This window comes from Bos mutus, chromosome 3, assembly GCF_027580195.1.
Source record: "Bos mutus isolate GX-2022 chromosome 3, NWIPB_WYAK_1.1, whole genome shotgun sequence".
Taxonomy (NCBI): Eukaryota; Metazoa; Chordata; class Mammalia; order Artiodactyla; family Bovidae; genus Bos; species Bos mutus.
Genome location: NC_091619.1, coordinates 16128060 through 16145039, shown reverse-complemented (window position 1 = coordinate 16145039; position 16980 = coordinate 16128060). Strand labels below are relative to the sequence as shown.

Genomic DNA, 16980 nt, shown 5'->3' with positions numbered 1-16980 from the left:
ATTCTGACTGGTATGAGGTGATGCCTCATTATAGTTTTGATTTGCATATCTAATAATTAAAAATGTTGAGCATCTTTTCATGTGTTTTTTGAAAATTCCCCTTCTTATCTTTTAAATGTTGTTCTAGTCATTTTTGAAAGATGTTGCAACCTGGTCAGTGACTTAACTGATTTAAAAAGGAGTAGTATTGGGACTATCCAGTAGTCCAGTAGTTAAGACTCCACACTCCCAAGGCAGCGGCATGGATTCAGTCCCAGGTCAGGGAGCTGAGATTCTGAGTGCCACATGGTGCAGCGAAAGAAACAAAAAAGGAGAGGGGATATAGAGCTTGATATAAAGTCTATTGTGTTCCTCTATTTAGCACACTAAGAGCTTATTGTTTTATATGTGGGTATATAACTTTATTATTAGTGATTACTAAACAATATTCTTTTTTATAATAAAAAGGCCTAAAAGATGTGCAAAACATTTAATATGATAAAAATAAAATTCTATGAGAATATTTAGGTGTTTTAACATTAGAAATTATTTTAGTTCTGGTTTAGCAGTGGTGAAGTCATTTGTTTTCACAACTCCCATCTCTGCAGTTGCTCAGACATTTATGCTCAGTAGTGCTCTTGGTTAGTGTGATATCCTAGAGCTATGCTGTTTGATTCCATAGCTACTAGCCTCGTGTGGCTACTTAAATTTAATTTTAAATTTATTTAACTTAAATAAAATTTAAAATTCAATTCCTCAGATGCATTAGCACATTTCAGGTATTGAGTGAGTTGCTAGTAGCTACTGTATTGGACAGCTCAGACACGGAACATTTTCATCACCACAGAAAGTTCTGTTGGAGAGGGCTACTACTATATTCTTAGAATATTTCAAAAATAGTTTTGAATTTATATCTGCCATAAATGGAGAGATGAAACTTGTCAAAAATAAAATGTATAAAGAACATTTATAAAGACTCTACTCATCATTTTAAAACTTCTTTCCTGGCCAGTTCATATAGTTGAGAATTTTCCAATTATAGTTTTTCCTAATAGTTTTCATATAGTTTTTACACGATAGAATAGGAAATCACAGTTCACTCCAGTATTCTTGGCTGGAAAATTCCATGGTTAGAGGAACCTGGTGGGCTACAGTCCATGGAGTTGCAAAGAGTCAGATACAACTGAGCAGTTGAGCACAGTTTTTACAGAAGGCAATAATTGCATTGGTAATAATTCTAATAGGCCACTTGAGTTTCTTTTGTACTTTCTGAGCAGTTTTTAGGAGGGAATGTTTGGAATAAGAATACAAACAAGTTAGCCACTGAAGTTATTTAGCTCCTAGTCTTGTATCTAGGTGGGATATTTATTTTATCACTCATATGACAAAGAGGGAACCATCTACCAGTGTTCTGCATACCAACAGGCTGAAATAGACATTCCCCAAGTCTTTTAAATGGAATTAAGTCTTCGCAGAATTTTGGTTAAGGAAATTTTGCTGTGTGGGAGACAAGATTTTAAAACTGAGCTTCCACCTCCTCTTTAATGGTATTGTCTTCTATATATTAATGCATAATTCTGACCAAAACGTCTGCATCTTTTGGTGAAAAGGGCTGTTAACCCCTACAATAGTTCTTTGGCTTTATCAAAACCGACAGAATCAAAGTAATTTCATAAAAGCTTCTGAATGTGGAATACATACTGCTTCTTTGTACAGATAGCACTCTAAGTGCACTGTCTTCCATTTATACATTTACAAAAAATATTTGTTGAGCACCAAGTGTGTGCCAGGCACAATGCAAGGTGCTAGAGAAATAAATAGGTTTGAGTTGTTCTGTGGCAAAATATAGCAAGTCTGAGTTTAACAAACATAGTAATCTATTTTGAAGTTATTTCTTAGACTCAAGTCTGTATCTTGTCATACAAGGTGAAGAACTCAAGTGCAATTCGTGCGTCGATGTTCCCTTGGGTCGTCTTGAGTATCCATGTAAAGCATGCTTAAGCGTTCATGGGGTCTGCTCTCCTGAAAGCCTGGTGCCAGTGTACAGTTTTGTACTGGCCATGTAATATCGCAACCTGACTTTAAAGACTTCCGGCTGCTGCTGCTGCCAAGTCGCTTCAGTCGTGTCTGACTCTGTGCGACCCCATAGACGGCAGCCCACCAGGCTCCCCCGTCCATGGGATTCTCCAGGCAAGAACACCGGAGTGGGTTGCCATTTCCTTCTCCAGTGCATGAAAGTGAAAAGTGAAAGTGAGGTCGCTCAGTCGTGTCCGACTCTTCGCGACCCCATGGACTGCAGCCCACCAGGCTCCTCCGTCCATGGGATTTTCCAGGCAAGAGTACTGGAGTAGGTTGCCATTGCCTTCTCCTCCCCCTCCCCCCAAAAAGCTTAGATTTTATTCAAGTGTTAGTGTTCAGAGACATTAGCCTAGACAGTGGTCATGGTCAATACACTGAAACTTCCACCTCTGATGGATCCCTCAGAGCCCGTGGGTCTTGATACCATTATGTATAATAGCTTAGCATGTTGATAGGCCTAAGATTAGGCCTGATCACTACGATATTTTGCCAGATAACTGTGAGACTTTCAGCCATTCACAAACTTCTCACTCTCAGTTTCTTTTTTGTAAATTGGGGATGTTAGGATTGCTTGTTATCAAGTAGAGTCTTGACGAAACCTCACAAAGTTCTTAACAGATAAATAAGCTTTGCATAAGTTCCTTTGCTCCCCACATACAGAGGATAGCTCATACCTTTGCCGTAGTTTGTAATACCCAGTATGATCAAAATGTTTTTGTCTTTTACTTATTTACAAAGTTAGATTGAATCTCAAATTTGGATGGTTGAGAATATAATGTATACAAGACTTGTTTTTTCTTTTTTCTCTGTCTTTTTTTACTCTCTTTCAAATAGTGAATGTGTGTAACTTATGTCTTATGATTATTGAACTGACAAATAGAGGTTTCTGGGTTTGTGTTTGTCAGCGTAATTTTAATGATTTCACATAAGGTGGTATATGTGGAGGTCAGTGTTTCTCAAAGTGTAGTCCCCCAGCTCAGTTACACAGGAGTCACTTGTGAAGCCTGCTTCAAGTGCATATTTCTGGACTCCGCCTCACATATACTAAGCCAGAATCTCTAGGGGCAAGATCTAGAAATCTTTGTAAAGATTTTTACAGAAGCACCCTAATGAGTCTGAAACTTAAGGTGCTTGAGAATTGCTGCCCTTGAAATTTGGGAGAGTTGGTTCCCATGGTTCCTCTCAGGCCTTGATTTCAATATTAGATCTGGTTTGACCCTCCGCAGGAAGTTTGGGATAACAGAGAGTTCTCCAGAATGGATTTCCATCCCCCCACTGAAAGTGTTTGCTCTGTTAAGTACTTTGTCTCTGCCTGAATAACTGTCCTATTTTGGTATTTACCTATCTTGCTGAACAGTGAATGTTTATAAAATGTCTCAGGCCATACCTGTCCTCTTCTCTTGCCTAATGCGGGGCAGTCATCTAAGTGGTATGCAAATCAGAGAAGCTAATTTAGGATACATATTTATTAAAAATATAATATGAAAGGAGAATGGACAGGGTAATTTTTGTTTGAAATACAAACAGATACATAGTTATACCCTTAAGTAAATATGTTTGAAAATAAAGGTTAACTTCCCTTTTGGAAATTTTGATACATGTAAAATTTTAAGTATTTCTTCTCTGCACTTTCTGCAAATCCTAGAATATAGAGATTGCCCTCTTAAAGCTGAGAAATACTACCTGACCTGATAATTTTGGGAAAATCTTGTTTCCCCAGTGACACTTTACCTTAATGGAGCCTTTAAAATTATTTTTTGTAGCTGTCATATATTGAATACCTAATTATGTACTAAGTACTTTCAGAGGTTACAAATAGCTGTATGGTATAGATGCTATTTAATGTTATTATTTCTGTTTTTCTGGAAGAGGAGACTAAGGCTCCTAGGTTTAGTAATTTGCTTGAGTTCAAATAACTTGCCCAAGATTACGCATTTAGGAAGTGATGGGGCCAGGATTCAAGCCCAGGGCATCTGGGCCCAGGAGCTGGATCACTCTTTGGTGCAGTTTCCTATCTCGTCATAACCCCAGAAGAGGTCTTTCCTGTATCATCCACTGCCTGTCATATTTACCAGAATGAAGTAGCCAGAGATTTCTTTTGATCATAGTGCCAGTAGAAGGGCTAGGCAGTTTATCACTGACTCAGGAAGGATGATGATAAAGGGTGATCAGTGGGGTAATGGAAGGAAGGAGACAGAAGAAAAATGATGCAAACAAGTATTTTGGCCCTTCTGAATTGACACTGACCCTGTGTTCTTGCTTCCCTTTTTTAAGTTTTCACCTTTAAAGTGGTGGTTATTTTACCTGAGCAGAAGTAACAACAAAGTAGGGAGGGGAACCTGTGGTGTGACTCCTTCCCGCCCCGCCTCTTAGACCTCCCCACACAGTCCCTGGTGGCAGTAGGAAGCAGCGCTGGGCACCGCCCCTCGGCACCAGAGCCACAGGTGTAGGCAGCGTAGGGTCTTTCTGTGCCTGTGTCTCTCTTGGTGAGGCAGAAGGCAGCTCTCCAGTGTATTCCAACTTCCTCACGCATCTAGTTGAAATCAGCTAGGGGCTCCACCTTTGTCTTCTCTCTAACTCTCTATCTGCACACATTTCCACTGTGCCTGTTGTTCCTGTGTGACATGCAGATGGTGGTGTCACACAGATGCAAGACCATTTGCTTGTTTCCCAGGCAGGCTATGAGGAAACCAGGTCAGAGTCCATGCGTCGTCTTTTGTTCTTATCGTCTTTTCTCTGTTTCTCTCCTACTTTCTTTCCCGCTCCTTCTCTTTTACTCTGTCCCCTCAATTCAAAGTAGTGTTAAGGAAGAGAGAGGCTAGCCTTAACTGTGGAGGAAAAGAGTCAAAAGAGTTCAGAGACCTCTCTGGGGAGCCTTGTACCTGCGAGGGTCACATAGGTCACTTGATTCGGGTCCAGATGCTTTTTAAGGAGACATATATGCTGGAGACCCAGGGGACAGCGGGGCTGAAGGGGACTAGTTGGTAATAGAGAAAAAGGATCAGAGGCCTAGAAACTAAAGCTGATTTGTAATCCTGGTTATACCACTTATTATTACGTGTAACATTAAGCAAGTCTCATATTATTCTGGGTTTCTATAAAGTGACTAAGTTTTAAGTTTCTCTCAGCTTAAACCTTTTATGAATATGAGATTTGGGTGGTTTACTCCTCATCACTGAGATCACTCTAACTTTTGATTGGAGAGGGCATGAGAAACATTAGTTCTCAGATAGATTAGATTTTGTCCCTTGCTGCTGCTAAGCCACTTCAATCGTGTCGGATTCTGTGCGACTCCATAGACAGCAGCCCACCAGGCTCCCCCGTCCCTGGGATTCTCCAGGCAAGAACACTGGAGTGGGCTGCCATTGCCTTCGTCCCTTAGGTACAGTGAAAATAGAGGGCGGGACTAAATGGCATTATGAGTTCCCTCCTTGGAGTCTTGGTTGCAGTCTCTTTTCTGGCTTCATTTATTTACCTTTGTTAAGTAGAGAAAGAGACAAGGGTTGAAGTATGAAAGTGAAAGTTAGAAGGAGGCTGAAGGATCATCCAGGAGTCCTGTCCCAGCTTAACGATGCATGTGAGGCCAGAGGCACGGTCTGTAGGTTGCGAGGATTTTCTTGGTTCTTTTGTACCTTCTCAGCAGCTCTTGAGGATGGTATAGTTCTAGAGTAGCACTGTTTCTCTTTCCTTTTTTTTCCCCTAGTACCTCAACATGCTAAGGACTTGTGAGGGCTACAATGAAATTATCTTCCCCCACTGTGCCTGCGACTCCAGGAGGAAGGGGCATGTCATCACAGCCATCAGCATCACGCACTTTAAATTGCATGCCTGCACTGAAGAAGGACAGCTGGAGGTGAGAGCCCACTGAGCACGCCCCAGGAGGCCGGGGCAGGACCGGGAACGCAGGGAATGCTTGGTGCTCACTCGCTACGTTTCGGTCCTACTTGGGGTGGGGGAGAGTGGAATCAAAATTGTTTTGACTGGGATACCTGGGCTCTGGGTGCACACTGCTCCTTGCCTTCACTGGCTGTTTACATTGACTTTTATTCTTCTGTCAGTCTTTTCCATGAAATGCTATAGACATCTCTACATTTCTTTTCTGCTGCCTGGTTCAGAACCCATCTTACCTAAGCTCCCCAGCATTCTCAAACTTATGCTCTTGATTGTTCAGAACCAGGTAATAGCATTTGAATGGGATGAGATGCAGCGATGGGATACAGATGAAGAAGGAATGGCCTTCTGTTTTGAATATGCGCGAGGAGAGAAGAAGCCTCGATGGGTTAAAATCTTCACACCATATGTGAGTGATGGTTGGGGAAACATGCTTGGGGAAAGTAGATTGGGTTTAAAGTTCTCCGAAAGCTAAATGCAGAAATGGAGCTGTAGGGATAACAGGCAAGATCTGAACCTGTTTGAATCCCCAGGTTCTTCTGTCTTTCCTTTAGATTAGCAGTTTCACTTTCCTCTTGACTCACAATTACCACTAGAAGGAGCCAGAGAATAGGAGATGAGCCAGGCCTGGGTTTTATGGAGTCTCTTAAGGTTGTTCTCAGGCTGAGCAAGTTTGGAAGGTGACTCTGGGTAGGAGTTTAAAGGAATGGTTTTGTGATGCCTGGTCTGGAGAAGGCAGTGAATGTTGCTTTGTCGTTTTTCAGTTTAATTACATGCATGAATGCTTCGAGAGGGTGTTCTGCGAGCTCAAGTGGAGAAAAGAGGTAATTCTAAACAATCTTGAATTGACCTTTTCATCTTTATTTGTTTGTTTATAATGTACACTCCTTTATCCAAATACCTGGGACCCTCACTTCCATCTTTCTAGGAATATTAGAGACTGGTTATCCCACATGAGCCAGAGTGCTCTTCTAGGAGTATTAGTTAGAGATTGGTCATCCCACGTGAGCCAGGGCACTCTTCGAGGAGTCTTAGTTAGAGATCAGTCATTCCACATGAGCCAGGATCTTCTAGGAGTATTAGTTAGAGACCAGTCATCCCACACGAGCCAGGACACTCCTCCAGGAGGATTAGTTAGAGACCGTTCATCCCATATGAGCCAGGATGCTCTTCTAGGAGTATTAGTTAAGAGACCAGTTATCCCATATGAGCCAGGACACTTTCTAGGAATATTAGTTACAGACTTGTCATCCCACGTGAGCCAGGACACTCTTCTAGGAGTATTAGTTAGAGACCAGTCATCCCACATGAGCCAGGATTCTCTTCTAGGAGTATTAGTTAGAGACCGGTCATCCCACATGAGCCAGGACACTTTCTAGGAATATTAGGTACAGACTTGTCATCCCACGTGAGCCGGGACACTCTTCTAGGAGTATTAGAGACCAGTCATCCCACATGAACCAGGATACTTTTCCAGAGAGGTCATTAGCTTTGGATGCTAAACCAGACTGTGCAAAAAAAATCCCTGTTTCCCGTGTCAAGAGGGTGGCTGTTGGCCACAGGCTGTTCATCTCCGTGGCTTCATGGACCCTCCTCTACCTATTTTTTTATCAGTCGCCCTCCGTATTGTTCCTGGTCCAGAAGCGCAGTTGTACTTAGCTTTAGTCCTGACTAGATGAGATGTTAAAGAGCGTGTAGGATAACCAGGAGTGTGTGTGTGTGTGTGTGGTTTCTGCTGCTGCTTTCCTGCTGTCTGTACATGCTAGTGATGGAACAGAATTTAAAAGATTCTGAATAATTAGCTGCTTACTCTCCAAGAAGATGTTTTTGAGGTTCAGAAAGCAAAGTAAGGAATATGAACATTTATATTCTTGGTTTTGTAGGAAGCACACAGGGCTTTGGGGATCAGATCTGGATTCTCTCCTGACCATTTTTCTTTCTGTGATTCTGTTCAAATTGGCCTCCCTGGATCTCAGTTTTCTCATCTTTTCTTATCTGTGAGATTGAAAGACTGAGCTGGATAAGTTATATCCTGGGTCCCTTCCAGCTCTAAAAGGCTGTGATTCTTGATGGAAAGTTGTATCCAGTGATGAGGCCCATCATGTCGAGTCATCCTGTCGTACATTTTCTGTGTGAGGGGTTGTCTCTGGATGGGAGGAGATGAAGACACCTGAGGCTTCCCAGTAACTCTTGTCTTTTTTTCCTTTCAGAACATTTTCCAGATGGCGAGGTCACAACAGAGAGATGTGGCCACCTAGCCTTTCATTACCCTGTTCCTTCTCTTCACCTTCATCCTCTTATCCCTTTCGTCTCCCATGTCAGACAGAGTAACCATTAACACAAAAGAAGAGAAAAAGGAAAAAAGTCATTATATTCAAAAGCCCTAAACTAAATGTCATTAATAATCCTTCTGAGTTTCATATCTCTGTAATTGAGCTGGTAGAGAACAATAGATGGGTCAGCACCAGGAGTCAGCTGAGTTAAGACAGGAAAAGAAATAAGCCCAACCAATTCGCCAAAGGGATCTTTGTCCTTTCCTCTGGGCCTCATACCAACAGACTCTCCTTGTACTATATTTTTAGAACTGGAACTATGAACTCCATCCATTTGCACTGTTCAGACATATATATGTATGTATGTAAAAATTATATATACGCAAATTAGCTGCACGTATATACATATATATATTTCTTTTTAAATTTCATATTGATGGCAGTACCTTTTTTAGCTTGTGTTTTTACACACCTTTCACTAGAACTCATGATTTCTCTCTTGCTCTCTTTATTTTGAAACAAACTTTAAAAAGGAAAAAAAAAATTTTACAGGGAAAAATACCTCTCCTCATGAAGGACTCGAAAAGTTTACAACCTGCTCGGGTTTTCCCCCCTTTTTTGTATTGAATGAAGATTTTGGACCATGGGTTGCCATAGAGTCTGAGGAGCAAGGAGCATAGTTTCTTTATCTTCAAAAGGCTGCTGGGGAGGAGACAGAAGTGTGTTTTTCAAGGGCAGTGGGGCTGCAGATCTGCAGGAAGAGTCTGAAGACTTGGTGTGGTCTCTCTTGATTCCAAGACAACGTTCCTGGTCCATTTCTCTGTCTTCCACTCATGGCCTTTAGCCACATTCCACATCTTCCTGCTTCCTAAGGGCCCCCTGTGTGCTTTTCCAGCAGGCCTAGAATGAACGGGAAGGGGAGCTCAGGAGGTTGATGCCCAGACGCCTGAAACACTTCATGGTCATGATTGCCCATTTCTCTGCTGTTTGTAAAGCAGGGGTCGTACTCGGGACCAGAGTCAAAGCTGACATCTTTAGGCACAAAGATTGGACTTAGGTAGGGGAGGAAAGAAGAAAGGCGCTGTGTACGTAAGCTTCTTCCTACTCCGTTCCTACCAGTAACACCGTAACTGTTAGGTTCTCTGTGACTTCCTTAAACAACCATGTTGGGGAAGGATCTGACCATATCCCCAAGGCCTTGGGGAAACTTGGAATGGGTCAGTGATCTGAGCCAAGCAAAACCATAACCCGTCTAAGCCAGCTGAGGACCCAGAAAGGAACAGTAGGAATATGGTTGATTTGGGTTGGATCTCAACTTTTAATTAAAAGGAGATTGAAGGAAAATATTTTTGTCCCTTAAAAGAGCGCCTCATCTGACCTTGCAGTTAGACCTTTTGAGACCTAAGAACTGCATTCCTGGGTCTGGGGCCAGGGCTGACTGGGGGTTGAGAATGTCGCTCTCTCAAAGGCTGCCCTCCGGGCGTGAGAGCAGCAGGAGCAACATTCTCAACCCCCAGGCTCCAAAGAGATGGTGTTGAGAGCTCGTAGTCAGGCTCTCCTGTTTCTGAAACACATCTTTGAGCCTCTTTTACTTTTTTCCTTCTCTGCCTTCTGCACAAAAGCCCTCACAGAGTGGCATCTTTTGCTTTGTCTAACTGGGAGGCAACCATAGTTGGCTGTAGTCACTGAGCAGTGTTGGGGTGGTTTGAAGTTTCTGTTTCTGTAACTTGTTTCTGCAGATGGTTGTGAGGCACTTTACTTTCTCTCTCACTCTGTTACCCTGGCAGGCACTTGCCCCAGGGGGTGTGGTATCATGTAGGACATCCAGTCTTTCCTCGCCTTCTCCAAACCAGGCGGGATCGCAGAGTGCAAACTGTAAGGAGGCTGTGCTTAAAGTCGCAGAGAGTGAGCCCTGCCTTGGAGGCTTTGGCACAGAATTAACTTCTTCTGGCATAAGTGAATTTAATAATGAGCCAGAGGACCATGGGAAGAAGGTATGTTGATTGCCCACTCCAAGGAGCTGAAGAGGTTTTTGGCCCCAGCTCCGTTCACACTTTAAAAATAGCAGTTTGCTCCTATTCTGTCAGAGTGGGAGAGGAATGAACAAATCCTGGAGTCCATGGGAAGCCCAAAGGCTGCCCTGCAGATGTGAGAGCAGCGGGGGTGCTCTTAGCGTGTGTAGACGCTGTTCCCTCCCTCCGCCCTGACCTGGCACTCACTTTGCACTTGGAGATTGGGTGGGGCCCACTGGATGGTTAGCCTGTTGGAAGAATATGTTGAGGGCCAGCCCCTACTTGAGGCTGTTCCATTAACAAAGCCCCAGCTTGGGGAGAAGGGGAAGGAGGGAAGGCCCAGAGGAAGGCTTTCTCGTCTCTTCCATTCACAGCAGGTGTCTTGCGATGGAGGCAGAGGTCTCTGGGGCTGTGCAGCTCCTAGGGTCAAGCTCTTCTTTGCATGAAGCAGTGTTCGTGTGATACCCTTTCCCTATTACTCTGCACTTCCTTTCTCGAATCCCTACTATCTTTCTTAGTCCTGGGTTCTGCTCAGGGAGGCTTCTCCTCAGTCTTTTTTTTTGCAATTTGTCTCCAGGAAATGGAGAAGTCCCCCTGCGCCCTGCTTTGCCCGCAGCAAAGCCAGCAGGATTGCCCTGGTCTCCTCTCCTTTCACCCCCACAGAGAGTTCCCATCCTCTTTGATAAAAGCTCAGAGTTGTTAGGGGTCAGGAGAAAATGCAGGCCCTGAGAAACCTATCTCTGTAGAAAGTTTCCCTTGGCCCGTGCTTTGGGTTTTCTGCTCTTTATAGTTTAATTTTACTCTCCATTTTTCTCCCCTCCCCTTGCTCTAGGTCTAAGCTCAGCACAGGTGTGTGCTCAGGGCAGCTCCTAGGCCTGGACAGCTCTCAGGGAGGAATTAGGTAAATGTTCAGCATCCCCATACCTGGCCCATCTGGTTTCATCCTTTGCCCAGGCCAGTAGCTTTGGGTCACTCTCTCTTGTACCTCTAAATTCAGTGCTTGGAGCAGCAGTATAGGGCTCTGATGGGAGGTGATACCTCTGTCTCTCATTTCAGAATTTGCCAACTCGGGGACCTGGCTCTGGAAGGCAGTTTTCTTAAAGGGGATGTCATCCTGGGTGACCGGAAGTCTCCAAACCTAGAGGGACAGCGGTGCCCTCCCTTCTGTCCTTGGTGTTCTCTGGATTGATTCAGCAGTAGAAACCATTTGGTCTGTTGGGCCCCAGCACACCTGCTAGGTTCCTTCCAGGTTCACTGTGTCACATTAGCTTCCCTTTGGGAGGGTGATGTGGTTGAATACTCAGAGAGGAGAGGGGGTTGGTGTGCGTCGTTAGTCCCCCACCTTCCGGTTTCACCTCCTGCCTTCCTCTTCCTCTAAACCTGAGCACGTCATGCCAAGGCTCACTCATACGCAGTGGCGTCAGCTCACTCCTCAGCAGTAATCTAGGATGTGTGGGAAGCTTAGGGTTCTGGGGAGGAACAGAATCGAAGAGGGGAGTGATGTGGGTGGAGGCACTGGCCAACTGCTAAACTTGGACACCAGTTTTATATCACGCCCCCTTTGTAAGCCAGTGAGCTGGGCTTCAGTTTTCCCCAAACCATGCACACTTTTAATTTATTTGAGAGAAACTCTAATTGTATTTTCACTGCAGTATCTTGTATTTTTTATTTGTGATTTAGGAAATGTGAAGAGAAAATACACAGACACATAATGGCTAACAGTGTTTCTTTCATTCCTTGTTCTAGAGCTAACCACTCTAAAATTGTTTGGTAATGTCACTTAGTGTAATTAATTGTAACATATTCTTTTAAATAAATTGATTTATTGATGAAACTATTCTTTGGTTTCCTTGACTACAAATCCTTTGGGTTGTGTGGGAAGAGGTGAAGAAGGATGTTTGAGATTTGAGTTTGAATGATCCATCTGAAGATGGGGAGAAACATGTAACTGGCTCTCCTGCACAACTAGTGAGGCGGATGTTTGAGAGCAGGAGTTGGGGAGAGGTGGAAGAAGGAGAAGGAGAAAGGAGAAGCTGGGAGGCCCCTGGTCCACAGTTCAGTTTCCAGAAAGTTCCTTCTCCAGCTTTCAGGATTGGTTGTGCCAGTTCACTGAAGCTCCACATTGACTCACAGGACATCTCTCCCTCAGCCTGATGTAGATAGAGTCTGGCAGAGCCCTTGGGACAGGTTTTAGCACTGTCCCCCTGGCCCAGCAACATGTACTTTCTTTTTCACTTTTCAAGTAACAGGAAACTTCCCTCTGGAATCTGAACCGAAAGGTACATGTCACCTCTAACGAGTCCCAGCTCTGTACTGTGTACTCGGGTGATTGGAGTCCTTCCTCTGCACACATGGTCTTGCATGTTTTAGCTCTTGCAGAAGAGTCTCAGCTGCTGTGGACTGAGCACCTGTACTTTAGAATCCTTATTCTACTCTGTGTGTTAGTTTCTGGGCTGAATCTGTTGTGAAAAGTTCAGCGTTTTTGTTTGGTTGGATGTTTTAAATTATTTTTATAGACCCTCCTATTTTATTTCTATAATCGTGAGCCACATGCTTTTGCTCCTTGATTAGAGACCATGAGAGCAAGGAGTAGTTTGACATTTTGTTTGGCAGTTCGGGGAGAGACATTGCATGGGTCTCTCACTCAGCCGCCAGTACTAAATAATTGAAATTTGGTAAATATTAAAGTCCTTGCTATGGGAAAGATTGAGGGCAGAAGGAGAAGAGGGCGTCAGAGGATAAGATGGCTGGCTGGCATCACCAATGCAATGGACATGAACTTAGGCAAACTTCTGAAAGTGGTGAGGGATAGGGAGGCCTGGTGTGCTGAAGTCCATGGGGTCACAAAGAGTCGGACACAACTGGGTAACTGAACAACAACAGATACTACTGTGTTAATTGGGAAAAACAATTTTTTATTTAATGAGGAAAGAATCCACAGAGGGGTAGAAAGTGGAACTCCAGAGTTAGAATAACAGAAGGTAAAGTCAAATATTGATTATCTACTTTGTGCAGAGTGTTGTGTTAGATACTGCAATAGATACAAAAGCAAAGTAAGAAACTCTCCTGACTTTCAGGCTCTTGGAGGAATGGCCGTGATCCCCAGCTGTGGAAGGTTAAGTGGCAAAAGGACTAGAAAAGATGAGAGAAAGATCTTTGGATGAAGCAGTTAAATCTTGATGAAGAAAATGGTGTTTAAAGTGAACTGTTTAGAAAGAGCAGGATTTCAACAAGAAGGCATTCAGCAAACCTCATTGATCTGTTATGTGCCAACACTGGTAATTGGGAATGAAAATACATGGGTTGGAGGTATCAAAATACTTGTCTAGACAACAACAAACAGTTCTGTTTGATTAGAATCTAAGGTGTGTATAGGAATAAAATGGAAGATAAGCCTCTGAAGAGCCTTGAATGCCAGGTAAAGTCTCTACATTTTTTTAAAGAGAATTTCCCCAGTGATCCCCCAGTTAGGACTCCACGCTCTCATTGCTGAGAACCCAGGTTCAGACCCTATTGGAGAACTAAGACCCCAGAAACCGCACAGCATGGCCAAAAAATAAAAAAGAGAAGTTTCATCTTTCATCAGCTGCACTTGAGAAACTTTGATGTTGCAGAATACATACACGGGTCAGTTAGTAGGAGACTGTCTTGATTAGTAAGTGGATGCAGTACTAACTTGAAATGAGGGAAATGAATATGAAAAAATTACGGAAGTAAAATCATTTACGATTTAGCATTAAACATTGAGTTTACTGGAGAGTAGTAAAAGATTCTCAAGGTTTCATGGCTCAGTGGCAAATGGATATATTTAAGATGTGAAACTTTGGGGAAGAAAATAGCTTTGGACCTGTTGCAGTTTAAGCCTGTGTGAGAAATGTGGATACAGGTGTCCAGCAGCTATTTCTTATTTGCTGAGCACCTCCTAATGTTCTGGGCACTGATTCGGATGGTGGGGACATGGCAGATGAGCAAGGCAGAGTAGATACCTGTGAATGAATTTGTAGAAGATGGATGACTTCTCCGGAGAACAGGAGGGGGGATGTGGAGATGGGTGGGGAGGAAACTAGATCTCCAATGGGTGAGGAGAACCTGGACAGCGTGGGTGGCGGTGAGATGGAGAAACAGACGTGAGTGAGCGCGAGCCAGTAGGGCTTTGCAGTTGGGTTGGATCCGAGACCTGAGAGCAACGGTGTGACTGCAGTTTGGGCTGGGCCAGTTCACAGTGAGCCTCTACTGGAGCCTCTCCTGGAGGAGGATGGAGGGAGGAGAGGCACTACCGAAACGGAGTTCAGGAGAAACAGCAGGTTAGAAACACGTATCTGGCCATCATCTTCTTTGAGTAAAGAGAAGATGCAACCCCATTTATGAGGAGCAAAAGGAAGCCGACTACTCGGGAAGATAGACTGAAAGAGGAGCCAGAGAGGGGAGAATCTAAGAGCTGGGAGCTTGAGCCAGGGCTGCTCAAGTTTTCAAATTTGGAAAAGGGAATGAGGTTTGCTTGGCCAAGAGTGGGAATTGCTTCAGTCACAAACTCAAGCAGCCAAGGCTGTGAAAGCCTTTGAAATTTTAGCAGGAGAATGAAAAGACAATGGAGAGCCTGAAAATCAGAGAGGGCCTCAAGCTACTGAAGAGTCCAACCCTAAAGAAGCGAGACAGCTTGTATTACATTCATGTATTTTAAAGATCTGAAAACACAGACGGGATGGGAATGCACTGAAGGAATGGTGGGACTTACCACATTCTCATCACCACAGCCCCCTCCCAACTGAGGATATTTTCCTAAATGTCTTTTTATCTCTAAAACTAGAAGGCTTCCCCCAATCCCTGCTATTAACCTGTCCGCTCCACTCTTCTGCCTTAAGTTATTTTCCTTCTCTCTTCTCTTCATGCTGCCATAAACATTTGAACAGTAACTTGATTATTTTAGAAGAAACTAATGCGGTTTCCTCTTGTTTGGCTTGAAGGTAAGTGATCCTGTTGTCATCATTTCCTATTTCTTCTGCATTTTATTTTGAGGCCTCTTCTGCTCAGAAGAAAGGTTGGTGAACTTCATCAGCTAACAGAACTACCTCTCCTTTATACCTTTCTTGCTATGTTTGAAGCAGTATGATGTCTGAAAAATCTGTGTTCCTACAAGTTGCTGCTGCTGCTGCTAAGTCGCTTCAGTCGTGTCTAACTCTGCGACCCCACAGATGGCAGCCCACCAGGCTCTACCATCCCTGGGATTCTCCAGGCAGGAACACTGGAATGGGTTGCCATTTCCTTCTCCAGTGCATAAAAGTGAAAAGTGGAAGTGAAGTCGCTCAGTTGTGTCTGACTCCTAGTGACCCCATGGACTGCAGCCCACCAGGCTCCCCCGTCCCTGGGATTCTCCAGGCAAGAACACTGGAGTGGGTTGCCATTGCCTTCTCCAGTGCATAAAAGTGAAAAGTGAAAGTGAAGTCGCTCAGTCGTGTTCGACTCCTAGCGACCCCATGGACTGCAGCCTACCAGGCTTCTCTGTCCATGGGATTTGCCAGGCAAGTTAGGAGCCCCCTTTTCTGTCTCAGGTGGCCTCCTTTGTTTTGTCATCAAAGGGCCTGGAGAATCTTTGCCCAGATGTTCTGATTCCTCAGAAGAACCCTGTCTTCTTCACCCTCATCATTCACCCTGACTTGCCTAATACTTCTCTGGAGAAAAACTGGCTGCAGCCTTGAGGGAGGCGGGACAGCAGCAAGCAGTGACAAGCAACGAATGCTGCCTTCCCTGTTTGTGTGAAGAGAAAGATGCCAGGAAGGGGAAGCCTTCCTGGTCCCCTCAATCCCCACATCTCAGGAGATCCCAGCTGTCAGTAAGTCACTGGAGGTGCCTTTTGGTTTAAACCCAACTTTCCATCTTTCTGTCCTGACCCAGAAACTGTTGCAAAGCTATAGTGAGCAGCTCAGGGGAAAATTCACAATATTAATTCCAGCTCTGGTGACCTTCCTCCTCGTGCACACCTCATCCCATCTCTGACCACATGCACACACACCCATGTCTCTGTTGGAGATTTCATATGCTGCGGACTTGGCTCAGAATCCTGAGTAAGTCCCATCCCTGATGCCTTACCAAGCCAAGAGACATGTTTTTGTTTTTTTTTTGAAACAATGTCCACAGATAGTCCCTCCAGTGCCACACATGTTACTTCTCTTTCTGTCTCTTCTTAGTTTGGGGCAGTTTAAGAAAAGGCAGAAGTATGGGGCGTAGATGGGGGTGAGTTGTGGGGATTCACTCATCCTTGTCCTCTCACGGAAGAGCTCTGGTCTGAGGCCAGATCTAGGCTGGAAAGTAAGCAAGTTATGAGGGTGAGGTTGCAGGTAGCCGCCTAGAAGCAAATGGCCCTTATGTTTTGAAGTTAAAGACAACACTGTGTGAACCCCAGCAGGAAAGCAGTTTACAGAGTGGAATCTAGAAACCCGAGAGACTAGGGCTAATGCATCCGCTTTCTGCTTGATAGGAGTTACTGCTCCGGCCTGCTAGATACTTCTTGGGATCTTTGCCTCAGGTCACCGACAGGTAGGTGAAGCTGTGAGACAAGTGCGCCATGGGCTTTGGGGCCTGGGTTCCCTTCCTGCACCATCCCTTCGTCACTCTGTGACGCTGGGTAAGTGAGCTCACCTCCACATCCTCCATTTCCCTGTCTGTAAAATTATATCCTGCCTCATGTCATCAACTCAATGGACCTGAATTTGAGCTGAGCAAACTCCAGGAGATAGTGAAGGACAGGA

The 16980-nt window shown here is 44.2% G+C and overlaps 1 protein-coding gene across 2 annotated transcripts in view; it reads left to right on the top strand.

Annotated features, from left to right (window-relative positions):
* SNX27 (sorting nexin 27) overlaps nucleotides 1-12065 on the top strand; it is a 79694-nt gene extending 67629 nt beyond the window's left edge. The window contains exons 9-12 of one of the 2 annotated variants that reach the window (XM_070367083.1): nucleotides 5762-5911; nucleotides 6230-6358; nucleotides 6714-6773; nucleotides 11291-12065. In XM_070367083.1, coding sequence (XP_070223184.1) covers nucleotides 5762-5911; nucleotides 6230-6358; nucleotides 6714-6773; nucleotides 11291-11335 — 384 coding nt within the window. In that variant the 3' untranslated portion in view covers nucleotides 11336-12065. Of the gene's footprint in view, nucleotides 1-5761; nucleotides 5912-6229; nucleotides 6359-6713; nucleotides 6774-8159 lie in introns of both variants that reach the window. The other variant, XM_070367082.1, reaches the window with a different exon arrangement.
* The last annotated feature ends 4915 nt before the right edge of the window (nucleotides 12066-16980 follow it).